At 43.9% G+C, this 14,884-nt stretch overlaps 1 protein-coding gene and 1 long non-coding RNA gene across 2 annotated transcripts; one reads left to right on the top strand and one right to left on the bottom strand.

Moving 5' to 3' along the window:
* Positions 1-301: 301 nt before the first annotated feature.
* Positions 302-11,676, top strand: LOC135272926 (uncharacterized). The gene is made up of 3 exons (XR_010340843.1): positions 302-393; positions 6,501-6,607; positions 11,285-11,676. It is a non-coding gene; the product is annotated as an uncharacterized LOC135272926 (long non-coding RNA).
* Positions 8,230-10,860, bottom strand: LOC105705728 (cilium assembly protein DZIP1-like). The gene is given in 2 exon segments (XM_064371624.1): positions 8,230-9,875; positions 9,877-10,860. Coding segments are annotated over 2 exon segments (2,505 nt in total). The 5' UTR covers positions 10,837-10,860; the 3' UTR covers positions 8,230-8,330.
* Positions 11,677-14,884: the final 3,208 nt, after the last annotated feature.

Raw genomic sequence — 14,884 nt, 5'->3', positions numbered from 1 at the left:
TTGGGATGACCTGTAAGCCCCCTGGCTGCCTCTAATCACTAGAGACTCCCTGTGTCCACTGAAACAATGGCAGGTATTGAAACACACTCTGAATGGGCAAATCAGCTGGGTCAGTTCTTCACAGGGGCTTGGCCCAGAGTCCAGCAGACAGGAGGCACTCAATAAATAGTAGTTGTTTTTATTTTATAAATGAGACATCTGAGGCTCAGAGGGTTGGGTAACTGACCTCAAGTTACCCATCTGTGAGTGGCAAAACTGGGAAAATCCCCGGCTCAGCTTGATCTGGAAAGTTCGGCCTCATTTCACTTGGCACAGTGCCTCTGCGGAGACACGGGCTGCTTTGTGGAGCCCTTGAGTGCTAGATGAACCCACAAAATTACTCGTCAACTACAGGTAAGTGGGAACCATCCATAGCTGGGTGAGGGGTAACAACAAAAGTGACAACATAAGAAACCCCATCTGGCAGCACAGTGCAGGGTAGATTTCAGTGAACAGAAGCTAGAGGCAGGGAGACCCACTAAGAGTCCATTTAAATAAGAAGCTGGACTCAGGTTGGGGTGTTAACCAGGGAAACACCAGATGACTTCAGAAGTGCTTGCAAAGGAAGCAGGAGCAGAATGTGGTGACTGATCAGGGAATAAGGAAGAGACTGTAAGATGACATAGAGCTTCTGTGGGATCACAGGAAGATAATCCCAATATTGGCAAAGGGGACACTTGCTCCTAGGATCTGAGAATCAGGAAACTGGGGAGTGACCTCTCAGCTAAGCTACTAGTTAGTTGGGTCACCAGGACTTGAAGAAGTCTGGGCAGATCTTATTCATAAGTGTGACTCAATAAGAAAAAGAGCTGAGTTAATGGGACAATGAGGCAGGCCTGTGAGCAGAAAGGCGTGTGTGCGTGTGTATGTATGAGAAGGACTATGTGAGTAGAGGTGTGTGTGTCATGTAAGTGTGTAAGAGTGTGTTTATGGGTTAGTGTGTATGTGTTGGGTAGAGGTGTGTTTGTATATGTGTATGTGTATTTGTGTGTAGGGTAGGAGTGTGAGTGCGTGTGTTGGATAGGGGTGTGTATATGGATGTGTGTTTGTGTTGAGTAGAGGTGTGAGTGTGTGTGTTGGGTAGGGGTGTGTGTATGAATATGTGTGTGTGTTGGATAGGAGTGTATGTGTGAAGAGGGGTGTGAGTGTATGGATGTGTGTGTGTTGAGTAGGGCTCTGTGTAGATGTATGTGTGTCAGGTAGGGGTATGTGTGGATGTGTGTGTGTTAGGTAGGGCTCTGTATGGATGTGTTTGTGTGTTGATAGAGCTGTGCTTATGTGGATGTGTATTGGGTAGGGGTGTGTATGTATGAATGCGTGTTGGGTAGGGGTGTTAGGGTGTGGATGTTTGTGTGTTGGGTAGGGCTGTGCTTATTGTTTATGTGGATGTGTGTTGGGTAGGGGTATTGTTACCGGGGGAGTACCCAGCTTGTAGGTTCTTGGCCTCCTTAACCCCAAAGAATGGGGAAAGGGCTCCCAGAGGTGCGGTGAATTTACTGTCCAAATAAAATTGTGGACTCAAAGAGTTTTGTGGAAGAGTGATTTATTAGACAGAGAGATAGAGAGAAGACAGCTTCTACGCTGTTGTGGGAGGGAAACTCAGAGAGGGAAATCTGTTCAGGTAGGACCAGCTGAAGTTTTAACATTTGAGTTATTCCCTCTCCATTCATGTTCTCGTCCAATGAGAGGAGTTCTTTTAAACTTTCTTTGGATTGATTGATCTTTGACTCTGATACTGGATTGGCTACTTGTTTTATAACCCTGAGTTATAGAACACCCTCCTCCCAGAGCTTTCAGTGGGAATTTGGGACAAAAGAGCCCTACCTGGCTTTTGCACGCACAGAAAGATCAGACAAAGAATTTTACCTGGCCCGTGTGGAGGAGGTGCTCAAAGAGCTCCAGCCACCTGAGGTGGGGAGCTGGGAAATTCCTGCATTTGAAACCCCTCCCCTAGCGGGCCTGGGAAGATAAGTTTTTTTTTAACACAGTCCTTCAGTATGTGTGTATGGATGTGTATGTGGTGGGTAGGGGTTTGAGTGTGTGTGTTTGTGTGTGTGTTGGGTAGGGTTGTGTTTATGTGGATGTGTGTTGAGTAGGGGTGTGTGTATGGATGTATGTGTATTGGGTAAAGGTGTGAGTGTGTGGATGTTTGTGTGTTTGGTAGGGCTGTGTTTATGTGGATGTATGTTGGGTACGGGTGAGTGTGTATGGATGTGTTTGTGGTGGATGGTGGTTTGAGTGTGTGTGTGTGTGTGTGTGGTGGGTAGGAGTGTGAGTGTGGCATATGTATGAGTGTGTGTGCTGAGTTGTGTGTCTGAACAGAACACTTACAAGCAGCATGTGCATGATTACATCTGGAAGTGAATATTCGAATGAAACCTCCCTTTCCATTTTTTGGTAGCTGAACTTCCAAGAAAGGTATCCTGTAATTGAGCCCCTCAACTCTGAATATCCAACTTTCTAATTAGCAAGAAAAATAAAATCCTGGCATCTGCCTGGGGTCATAGGGATTTACTTTGCAAGTAGACACACACTCCTTGCCCCAGTCAATTAAAGATTTGAGGTGGCATGGGTAACAGAGTTGGGTTTCTCTACCTTGACTCTCTGGGATCCCCTTGAGCATGTAGGGTGGTGGGACAAGGTATGAAAACCAATTCAGGAGACCAGAAACTGGCAGTCACACTACAGATGGAGTCCTCAGGGCAGACAAAGGAAGATTTAGAAGTTATTTTGAAAAGTTTGACAAATGCAAATTACATTAAGAGCTTAGCTATAAGGTAGGTTGGTCCGGGAGGGAGAATCTTTGTTTTTTCAAGTACAAGGAACTCTAAGCTCAGAGGAACAGATGTGTAACTAAGAGTTACACTTAACCCATTTAGCAGTCATTTCCTGAGCACTTCTAAAGCTATTTGCTTTTAGGTTAGAAAGATGCTGTGTTGATCTCAAGAAGAAAATCGGACTCAGGCTAGGTTCTAAGTTTATTCAGATAAGTAAGAGATCCAGGGGCATTGTAAAACATCACATTGGCATCACTAATTTCTTAAACAACTTTCTATTTGTCTTATTGTTTTTGCGCAGCCTTTCTAGCTTTTAACATTTCTTATCCAGCTGTATTATATTTAAAAGTATTCTTGAACCAGCCTTGCATCCCTGGGATGAATCCTGCTTGATCATGGTGGATAAGCTTTTTGATGTGCTGTTGCGATCGGCTTGCCAGTATTTTATTGAAGATTTTTGCATCTATGTTCATCATGGATATTGGCCTGTAGTTTTCTTTTCTTGTTTAGTCTCTGCCGGGTTTTGGTATCAGGATGATGTTGGTCTCATAAAATGATTTGGGAAGGATTCCCTCTTTTTGGATTATTTGAAATAGTTTCAGAAGGAATGGTACCAGCTCCTCTTTGAGCCTCTGTGTATCCTTGCATGTGAGATGCATTTCCTGGATACAGCACACCAACGGGTTTTGGCTTTTTATCCAATTTGCCAGTCTGTGTCTTTTGATTGGGGCATTTAGTCCATTTATGTTTAGGGTTAATATTGTTATGTGTGAATTTGATTCTGCCATTTTGATGCTAGCTGGCTGTTTTGCCTGTTAGTTGATGCAGATTCTTCATTGTGTTGATGCTCTTTACCATTTGGTATGTTTTTGGGGTAACTGGTACTGGTTGTTCTTTTCTATGTGTAGTGCCTCTTTCAGTACCTCTTGTAAAGCAGGCCTGGTGGTGATGAAATCTCTGAGTATTTGCTTGTTCGCAAAGGATTTTATTTTTCCTTCACTTATGAAGCTTAGTTTGGCTGGATATGAAATTCTAGGTTGAAAGTTCTTTTCTTTAAGGATGTTGAATATTGACCCCCACTCTCTTCTGGCTTATAGGGTTTCTGCTGAGAGATCTGCTGTGAGTCTGATGGGCTTCCCTTTGTGGGTAACCCGACCTTTCTCTCTGGTTGCCCTTAGCATTTTCTCCTTCATTTCAACCCTGGTGAATCTGACGATTATGTGCCTTGGGGTTGCTCTCCTTGAGGAATATCTTTGTGGTGTTCTCTGTATTTCCTGGACTTGAATATTGGCCTGCCTTGCTAGGTTGGGGAAGTTTTCCTGGATAATATCCTGAAGATTATTTTCCAGCTTGGATTCATTCTCTTTGTCACATTCAGTTACACCTATCAAATGTAGATTAGGTCTTTTCACATAGTCCCACATTTCTTGTTGACTTTGTTCATTCCTTTTTACCCTTTTTTCTCTAATCTTGCCTTCTCATTTTATTGCATTGAGGTGATCTTCAACCTCTGATATCCTTTCTTCTGCTGGTCAATTCGGCTGTTGAAACTTGTGCATGCTTTTCGAAGTTCTCATGTTGTGTTTTTCAGCTCCATCAATTCACTTATATTCCTCTCTAAGTTGTCCATTCTTGTTAGTATTTCATCAAATCTTTTTTCAAGGTTCTTAGTTTCTTTGCATTGGGTTAGAACATGTTGTTTTAGCTCACAGACGTTTCTTGAGAGCTTGTTTGGAGGTTCTAGCAGGGGAGTGCAGCTACTCATATACCCTTGACCGAAGACCGGTCCTCCTCTATCGGGGATGGTCGTCCTCTTTGACCAAGCACGCAGCTTCGGGAGGGACACACATGGAGCAGTGAGGGAGGAAGGGGACACCCGCCTAGCCAGCCAGATCAGCCGAATCAACACTGGCGATCAATGGGGTGACAGATGTTGCATCCAGATTGCCCTCACATCCAGCTCATGGAAGTTTCTTATTACCCACCTCTGAAGCCTGATTCTGTCATTTCATCACACTCATTCTCCGTCTAGTCTTGTTCCCTTGCTGGTGAGGAGTTGTGATCCCTTGTAGGAGGAGAGGTGTTCTAGTTTCAGGTGTTTTCATCCTTTTTGCACTGTTTTTTTCCCATCTTTGTGGATTTATCCACCTGTCGTCTTTGTAGTTGCTGACTTTCTGATTGGGTCTCTGAGTGGACATCCTGTTTATTGATGATGAAGTTATTTCTGTTTCTTAGTTTTCCTTCTAACAGTCTGGTCCCTCTGCTGTAAGACTGCTGAGGTACACTCCAGGCCCTTCTTGCCTGGGGATCACCTGCAGCAACTGCAGAACAGTAAGGGTTGCTACCAGTTTCTTCTTCTGCTTTGTCCCAGAAGGATACCCACCAAATGTCAGTCTGAGCTCTCCTTTATGAGGTGACTCTTTGGATATACGGGGGTCAGGGAGCTGCTTGAGGAGACAGTCTGTCTTTTATAGGAGCTCAAGTGCTGAGCTGTGAGCTCTGTTGTTCATTCAGAGCTGCTGGGCAGGTATATTTAAGTCTGATGCAGCAGAACTCATAAACCCCTTATTTTTCCAGGTGTTCTGTCCCAGGGAGTTAGGGCTTTATTTATGAGTTTCCACTGTGCTGCTGCCTTTTTTTTTCAGGGCTGCCCTGCCCAGTGAGGAGGCAGCTTAGTCACTCTCTGCCTGCAGAGGCTTCACTGAGCTGCTGTGCGCTCTGCCCAGCTGCCATGTGAACTTCCCTGCAGTCCTGTTTATATGGGTGTAGTTAGAACTGCCTCGGCAATGGTGGCCTGCCTCTGTAATGATGGACTCTCTCTGAAATGGCGGGTTGCCTCGGCAATGGCAGGCTGCCTCAGCAATGGCGGACTGCCTCTGTAGTGGTGGAGTGCCTCAGTAATGGCGGACGCCCCTCCCCCACAGAGCTGGACCATCCCAGGTTCAGCTGTGCTTGCTGTGAAACTCTCAACCCAGAACGTTTCCAATTGCTGGGGTTTTTTTTGTGGTGTTGTTTTTTTTTGTGGGGGTGGGACCAGACGAGCCTGATCACCTGGCTCCCTGCCTCAGAGCCTTTTTTTTTTTTTTTTAGTTGAATGGTTGGCTCTCTCCCAGGTGTTATAGTCACCTGTTGAAAAGGCACCGGGATCTGTGTGATTTCCCATGTGGTGGCCCACTGCACTGGCTGAAACAGTGGCACTGAGATTCGTGGTTCTTTTTTGCCCAGGAATCTCCTGGCCTGGCTCCCTGTTTCAGTCCCCTCTTTTTCAATCAGATGAATGAGTGACTCTGTCTTCCTGGAGCTTCCTGGAGCTCCCCTTGCTGGCTAACAGGGGGCCCAGTCCCGTTTACTCTGCACCGGGAACTGCCACGCTGGGGCACCAGCAAAACAGCCGAGCTGGCCAAAACAGCCACGCTGGTGACCCGTGGGGCTTCTCCACCTGGGAATCTCCTAGTCTGTGGGCAATAAAAATCTGTCTGGAAATGTGGTGTCCACTCACCCTCTGCACTTTCACTGGGAGCTGCAATCCTGAGCTGCTCCTAACTGGCAATCTTGGATCTTCCCCGGGGGCAGGGTATTTTTTAGGTGAAGATGTACCAGTGTGTCCTTTCCTGAGGGAGGATTCCTGTGGTCCTCCTAAGGAAATCCATACTCCTTCCTTTGTTTTTTTTTTTTTTTTTGTAGGACAAAGGAAGTTACTTAGGAAACTCCACATAATAAAGTAAGCTCTCCTAAGTTTGCCTAAAACAAGACTCCAGCCAAGGAGAGCGACACACTGGTTGAAAACACTGGTAAGTGTTGTTACCATGGAATACATTAAATAATAGCAGCAGCAAACTCTCATCTGTGTCTACTTTATGCCAGGCACTGCTCTGAGCCCTTTACTTGTATTAATTAGCTCACAGTGATGGTTACCTTTACATGGCTACTTGACTGAAGTAAAGGATACCCAGATGGCTGGTAAAATATTGTTTCTTGGTATGTCTGGGAGTGTGTTTCCAGAAGAGATTAGCATTTAAATTAGTACAATGAGTAAAGAAGATCTGCCCACACCAAAGTGGGTGGGCCTCATCCAATCTGCTACAGGCCCAGACACCGTAAAAGGATGAAGGAAGAGCAAATTCTCTCCATCTCTTCTTGAGCTGGGACATCCACCTTCTGCTTCCCCAGGACATAGGAGCTCCTAGTTCTCAGACCTTCAGATTCAGACTAAATTACACCACTGGCTTTCCTGGGTCTCCAGTTCACAGACAGCAGATTGTGGGACTTCTCAGCCTCCATAATCGTGTGAGCCAATTCCCACAATAAATCTCCTGTGATTCTCTGGAGAACCATAACTAATACACCACAAAACATAAAATATTTGCAATCTGTTTCTTTTTTTTTTTTTTTTTTTATGTAATGGAGGGCTTTACTGAAAAGGTTGGCAAACGAAAAGAGCTCTAAAACCCAACAGATCTTTTTGTTAAAAGGTTACTTTTTCTTGGAAAGAGAATATAGTACCACCAAGTTATAGAAATGCAAAAAACAGTTTATATGAACTTTCTGACTTTTGACAATGTCACTGCTTAAGAATATAACTAAATTACTTTTCAGGTATTTTATAATACATGTTGGGTATTTTAAAAAGTGAAAAAAAAATACATATATGAGTTCAGTAATGACTCAAATATTTTCTATTTAGTCTGATAAATTGGCACTTAAAATAACTACACTTTATTCAGAAAATATCCAAGATAAAGAATATGCTATATAAAATAACCAACCATTTAACAGTAACATGCTTACAGTAGCTCAAAGCTGAATGTGATAAATGTACTTCAGGAAAGTGTATTTAATATGGGCCTAGCTATATTCTAATTCTAAACTTACTTTTTTGGGGGGTGGGAGGGTGGAGTTTTGCTATATTGCCCACGTTGGTCTTGAACTCCTGGGCTCAAGCGATCCTCTCACCTCAGCCTCCCCAGTTGCTGGGATAAAGGTGAACGCCATCACACCCAGATTAAGCTTACTTCTATATGAAAAATAACCAGACTAACTTTTAGTGATTAGTGGTTCCACTAAATCAATTTTAAGACTACTAACAGAATTTTATAATATAAACACCTGCAATGTGACAGCATACATAAGAAAAATATTTTTTAAAGTTTTAGTAATTCAAACTAAAACCTGCTGTAAGCTTAAAAAAAAATCACTGAAAAAAATAGTCGGAAAAAAATACACTTAACGCTAGAGTACCGTTCTGAAGAAAAAACTTTTTATGACTTCAATGACATGTTATTTTTAAGCAGCAGAAGTCTTAAACACCTGTATGCGCTTCAAAACACTGTTGAGGATCTGATTTTCAATACTGTATCAGGTGACATTAAAGAGACCATCATTCTTTGCATCAGATCCTGTGTTGCTGTGAGGGACACGGCAGGGCAGAAGCGTTGGAGTCATGGAGGCAAGTTACTGAAACACGGTCATACTGAAATACTGCTGGCTTCTGGAAGAATCTTCTGACATGCAGAATTAGACATCTGAAGTGTCACTCCAATCAGTCATGCTTACTAAGCTGCTTTTTAATGTGCTGGATTCATTATCTTGAAGTCCTTCTCCCTTTGGCCCCTTAGCATTAAATGTTCCCCAGGCATTTAGCACATGAGGAAAATGTGGTTCATTTTTCACAGGTGGAAATTCCTTCTGTTCTTTCCCAGATTTTTTCCCCAAAGATGTCTCCTCCTCTAGGGATGATATGTCCCAGTCTTCATCCTCCACATCTGCACACTTTAGTTCTTGTAATTCTTCTTTTTTGATAAACATCTCAGGAACATTAATTCCACCAACTGGTTTATTCACATTTTTGCGATGTGAAAATATCTTTTCAGCTTTTTCAGTTGGTGTTTTAATGGAGGCTCCTGCGGGCTTGAGAGAATCATCAGTGTCCTCGATTTCTCTTCCCTCGGTCCCGTCGGCGTCACTTTTGACTGCGTTCTTCCCGCAGCTGCCCTTGCTTTGTGATGGCAGCACAGGAAGTGGGCCTGGGGATGCGTATGCCCAGATGAGGTCGTCGTCCTCCTGCTCCTCCTCTGAACTAAAGGGAGGGGTCGTAATAGTTGAAGACTTTCTGGGAAAATGATCTTCCATGATATTTTTCTTAATTTTTGAAACAGATGTCCTATCAGTAGAAACAGTTCTTTGTCTAACCAGTTGTCTGTTTTTGGGAGGAAGTTGTATCATATTGGGTACTTCTCCAGTCGAAAGGGTATCCATTTGAGAAACATTGTACTTATCTGAAGACAGCAGTGCTTTCTCCTCAATTTTATAGCTGACTTGATGTTCAAGGAACTCTCGAATTTGATGAAAGTTAGGTATTTCTCTTTCTTGCTTATGTCTTTCTGATTCCACACTTTTTAGTACTCTATGCAATTGATCACTTGAAATACCGTGTATATCTGCATCAATCCCCAAGGTTTCCAGTTTCTCCATCAAGTTCTGCTCCACCATTGTTCTTAGTTCCTTAGTGAGGGAGGAGTTACTCTATAAAGCTTTCCTTAAATGCATTTTGTTATTTAATTTCTGTTCATTTTCTCTTCCATGCACCACTGGCAGACTTGATTTAGTTTCCAAAGTGTGCAGGGCTGGGGCATTCATAGGCACAGCTGGAGCAGGTGGCTGAGATTCAAAAGCCTGCCGGGCTAAAGGAGTTCCTTTGGGGTCACTGACACTGTTAAATGGACTACAGGTACACTCTTTAATCTGCTGTCTCTGAGTTAGAATCAGTTCGTTCTGCTCCTGGATTCTCTGCCCTAGCTCTTCTATCCTTTTCTTGTAGAAAACATTGCTTGCATTTAGATTATCTATCTTTGAGGTTCAAAGTTTCTCTATATGTGACATGAGCCAACCCTTCTCTTTCTTGTGTTCTTGATGAATATCTTGAACTCATGCCGTCCACTTTCTTTCCTGACTATCAAGAAGCTGCGTGACATTCTGGAAATCCTGGGGATATGGAGAACGGTCTTCTTTAAACTCGTGTGCATCTTTTAATGTGCCTATGTTGGACTTGATCTGCATGCATATTGGACTTCTGGATTTCCGACAGTTGATATTCTAATGTTGAATTCTTTGAAGTTAATTCTTTAAATTGCTTCATAAACATCTTGACTTTCTCCATTTCATCAACTAGTTTCTCCTTTTCTTCTTCTTTCCACCTATCAAATAACTTCCAAAAGTCTTCCTCTTTTGTTTTCTGCATTTCATATTCCTTGGAGAATCTAACCGCACTGGTATGGTGTGCAGCCTCTAGCTCAGACCTGGTGAGCTGCAGCTCTTCCTTCAATACGACAATCTCACTCCGGAGCTTCTCAATTTGTGCATTTTTCTGATACTCAAAATGAGAATTTTCTTCAGTGTAGAGGCGTTGAATGTGACTTTGCAGAAAAGCTTTGTTCATAAAGGCCTTGTCATAAAAATGGCACTGGTAATAGTTGGCTCTGGCCTCGATCATCAGCTGCTGGGAGGAGATCATCTTCTTCCTGCGTTTGCACTCTTCCTTGAGCATCTTGATCTCCCCTGCCAGCTTGGAGAGCAGCTTCTTGCTCTGCTTGCCGTTGCAGTGGCTCAGGCGCAGCCGCTCCTCCGGGGTGTGCAGCTGCGAGGTGAGGAACTCCTGAGAGTGCAGCAGGTACTCGATGGTGAACTGAGCCAGATGGATGAGCTTCAGCAGCACCGGATCCACCCCCGACTGGCAGTGCGGGCACTTCTCGTCCTCCAGCTTGCAGAAGGTGATGTTCATGATGTTCTCCTGCAGCGTCATCACGTCCATGGCCCCGGCCACCTTGTCCACGTCGATGGCACTCAGCGGCCGCCAGTCCACACTCTCCAGCCGCGGCCTAAACTGGAAGAAGGGCAGGGGCCCCAAAGCCGAACTGAGGGGCGCACAAGCCATGGAGGCCGCGCCGGCGGCGGCGGCCACAGCGACGTCGGGCCCCTCCGGGCCGCTGGAGAGCGAGTAGTAGACGTGTTTCTGGAAGGGCATGCTTGCAAGCCAATCCGCCGCCTCTGCTTGCTTAAGGGGAGCGGGCGGTCTCCTCTACCCAGCTCGGGCCGCATCCCGGGCCGCCGCCGCCACAGCCCTCAGGAACGGGAGAAGGCCGGGTCCCCTGCTTCCGCGGAGGCTGCCTAAGGTCTGGGCGTCCAGGACGTTGCTATGGCAGCGCCCAGGTCCGGACCTGGACCACTCGCGGTCAGCATGCGCCCAGGACCCTTGCAAACTTGGGTCGGGGCCGCATTCTGGGTTTTGGAGAGGCTAAAATATTTCTAGCAGCAACTTGTAGACCTCAGGCCTCTCATTTCTGTGGGTCTTCTGGGGGCCTCCAGTGGTTACCACAGAGATCAATAAGCTGAGGAAAAGCCAGACAGTCCCCGATCCACCTGGGAATTCCTGCTTGGACCAAACATCAGGAATTTTTTTTCTTTCCTGACAGGCCTGTAGACTCTGGGCTCCATCCACTGGGCTGCAGGATCAGCGAGAACAAGGACTGTGGTCTCTCTTGCTCACGGATATATCCCTACTACTCGGACAGGGCCGCGGAGGCCGAGGAGCAGCAGAGCGGAGAGAGGCGGACCGGCTCCTTCTTGCAGGGCGCAGGATGAAACGTGTCTCGTCTGGGCAAGTTGTGGCGAGGCGGGTCGCCTGGTGCAGCTCCAGGTCCTTCCAGACTCAAGATCGCCGGCGACTCGAGATCCCCACCCACCTCCCTCCCCCTCCCCTCCGTGATCTCCCTCTGGCTTCTTCCCTCGGTGTCCTGGCTCCTCTCCCAATCTGGTTCTTAACAGATAAAGTTTGCTGACCTGGATCTAAATAAAAAAGTAAAGTCTCCCCATACAACAACACTACCACCACCATCAATCATACTTTTTTCCCAGAGCTGACACTGCTCACAGTTGGAATACAGACTTTCAGGCTGTTCTATGTACATTTATAAACACAGATGTATACATACAAGTCATTTTCCACATAAGTGAGATCATATAATACATACAGTTCCATAACTTGCTTTTTTTAAGCATCCATACCTTGGAGCCCTTTGAATACCATAAAGAGCTAATTCATCCTTTTCAGTGGCCACAGAGCGTTACACAGTGCAGATTCAACCATAATTTACTTAACTATCATTTCAAGGGAATGAGTTTTCTGGTGTTTTGTATTTATAAGTACTATCATTACGGAATATTCAGGAGGACATAGAGACCAATGGGTGAAACAGGAGGATTTTATTAAGGTGGCCACTGACTCAGAGGATTAGCATCCCAAGTCTGAGCCCCAGAGAAAGATAATGGGGTACTTTTATACATTCAGGATGATGTAGCAGCTAACAGGTTTACAGAAGTCAGAACAAAGAACAGTTAATTAATTTGCAACATGTCTTGTGATGTCCGTTACATTTGAAAAATTGCATTTTGAGAAACACATTATATATTCTTTGGGTGTTATCTTGCCCTGTGACCTTGCAGCTGGTCAGCAAGAAAAACAGGAGTCTTGAGATGCCTGGAAACTTTGTTAAGAATGTGGGGAGAATAGATAAGGTAGGTTTTACAAGGAGTTAGTTAATTTCAAGCAGAGCTGGGGGTTAAGACAGCAAAATTTACTTTACAAATTATAACTACAAATTATAAGGTTTTGTTTTTACTATTATTGCTATTATTTAATTCCCTTCTTCAATATTACAAAGAATACTAAATGCATATTTTTGCAAAGGTAAAAATATTTTTGTAGAATACATATTTAGAAATAGAATAATTGAACCAAAGGACATGCCTTTAAAATATTTATTTTGATGTTGTCAAAATGCCCTTCAGTAAGAGGATATCAATATTTAAGTTGCTAAAAATGGACTATACAATTACCCATCTCCTTAAAGTCTTATATGGTATTATTTGTTTTTCTTCATTCCAGGCAAATATGACAGGTAAAGAGTGCATCTTGTGGCCTTTTTCCAATGAAGAAATGTCAGCCATGACTTTTGTCTTGTGAATGGCCTGTTTACAGCCGTTGTTCATTTTTCTATAACAAGGCTCATTCCACACAGTGTTTTATAGTTGTTTTCAAATTAAACCAGTTGCCAACAGTTAGAAATTGAGTTAGTTAATATTTTTTAAATTTGTATTTGCAGCTTCTCTAGAAAATGTGGAGGCTCTGACAACACTGGGCCCCCACGGGCAACAAATGGCTGAAGCAGAAGAAAGGCTCTTTTTCTAGTGGGCCGGGGCACCCATGGACCTCACGTCCCTCTACTCTTGGAACAGGCCACTGCCCTTCTTCTGTGACCTGCCTCACCTCTGCAGGCACTTGATTTTACAACTCCTGTTCTATTACGTTATTTACCTTTTGTTTTTAGTAGATTTTTTTAGTAGCTCTTTGCACATGCAGACTTATTCATGCATCTCTTGTATACATTAACTATTTTCTTCCATTAGTTCCCTTTCTGAAAACTGGTTATGTTGCCCTTTGATTTTCAGAAGCTTAAAAATCTTCCTGTAGCGGAATCTGTCAGCTTATTTAACTTTATGACTTTTTTGCAGTTGCTTAGAGTTTCCCTTAATCAAAGTTTATTTAAAAATGCCTGTCATCCCAGCACTCTGGGAGGCCGAGGCAGGTGGATCACAAGGCCAGGAGATCCAGACCAGCCTGACCAACACAGTGAAACCTCTGTCTCCACTAAAAATGCAAAAAATTTATTGGACTTGGTGGCGTGTGCCTGTAATCCCAGCTACTCAGGAAGCTGAGGCAGGAGAATCGCTTGAACCCGGGAGGCGGAGATTGCAGTGAGCCGAGATTGTGCCACCACACTCCAGCCTGGTGACAGAGCGAGACTTCTTCTCAAAAAAAAAAGTTTATAAAAAAAATTTATTTTCTACGTTATCGGTATTGTTATTATTATTATAAGTTGAAGAGTCCTTATCCAGAATTCTTGGGAGCAGACATGTTTCAGATTTCAGATTTTTTCAAACTTGGGAATACTTGTAGAATACAAACGAGTTGAGCATTCCTAATCCAAAAATCTGAAATGCAAAATGCTCCAATGAGCATTTCCTTTGAGCATGTCAGAGCTCAAAGAGTTTTGGATTTAGAGCATTTTGGATTGTTGGATTATGGGTGCCCAACCTGTATTATTATCATATCTTGTGTTCTTTCCTGTTCCTGAAACTAAATTATATTTTGCATGTATTGTGATAGCCAATTGCCCAGTTTTATTTTTAGAATATTTCATTATTTGCTCATTTACTTGAAATGCCACGAAAAGGAATACACTATCCTGTACTATCTTGTGCATTTTTTTTTTCTTTTTTGAGATGGAGTTTTGCTCTTGTTGCCTAGGTTGGAGTGCAATGGCACGGTCTCAGCTCACCGCAACCTCTGCCTCCCTGGTTCAAGCAATTCTCCTGCCTCAACCTCCTGAATAGCTGAGATTCAAGGCATGTGCCACCGCACCTGGCTAATTTTGTGTTTTTAATGGAGATAGAGTTTCTCCATCTTGGTCAGGTTGGTCACAAACTCCTGACCTCAGGTGATCCGCCTGCCTTGGCCTCCAGAAGTGCTGGGAGCCACTGCACCCGACCACATCTTTTTGTAATGGGGTCTCACTTTGTCACCCAGGTTGAAGTGCAGTAGTGCAATCACAGCTCACTGCAGCCTTGACCTCCCTAGGCTCAAGTGCTCCTCCCACCTCAGCATCCCAAGTAGCTGGGACTTCAGGTATCCTCTACCACACCTGGCTATTTTTTTGTATTTTTAGTAGAAACAGGGTTTCACCATGTTGTCCAGGCTAGTCTTAAACTCTTGAGCTCAAGCAATCTGCCCTCCTCGGTCTCCCAAAGTGATAGGATTACAGGCATGAGCGACTGCACCCAGCACCTGTGCATTTTTTACCTAAAACAGTATATCTAGAAGGTTATTTTATCTTTGCATGCCTAGATCTATTTGATTTATAACAGCAATGTTAATAATGTCATTATCAGATAATACCATTTCACAATTTATTTAACCAGTCCTCTTGTTTGGTAAACATTTAGGTTTTGTCTAG

The sequence above is a fragment of the Aotus nancymaae genome, unplaced genomic scaffold (assembly GCF_030222135.1).
Source record: "Aotus nancymaae isolate 86718 unplaced genomic scaffold, 86718_ANA_hifiasm-v0.15.2.pri h1tg000155l, whole genome shotgun sequence".
Lineage (NCBI taxonomy): Eukaryota > Metazoa > Chordata > Mammalia > Primates > Aotidae > Aotus > Aotus nancymaae.
This window is presented reverse-complemented; position numbering and strand designations above follow the sequence as displayed.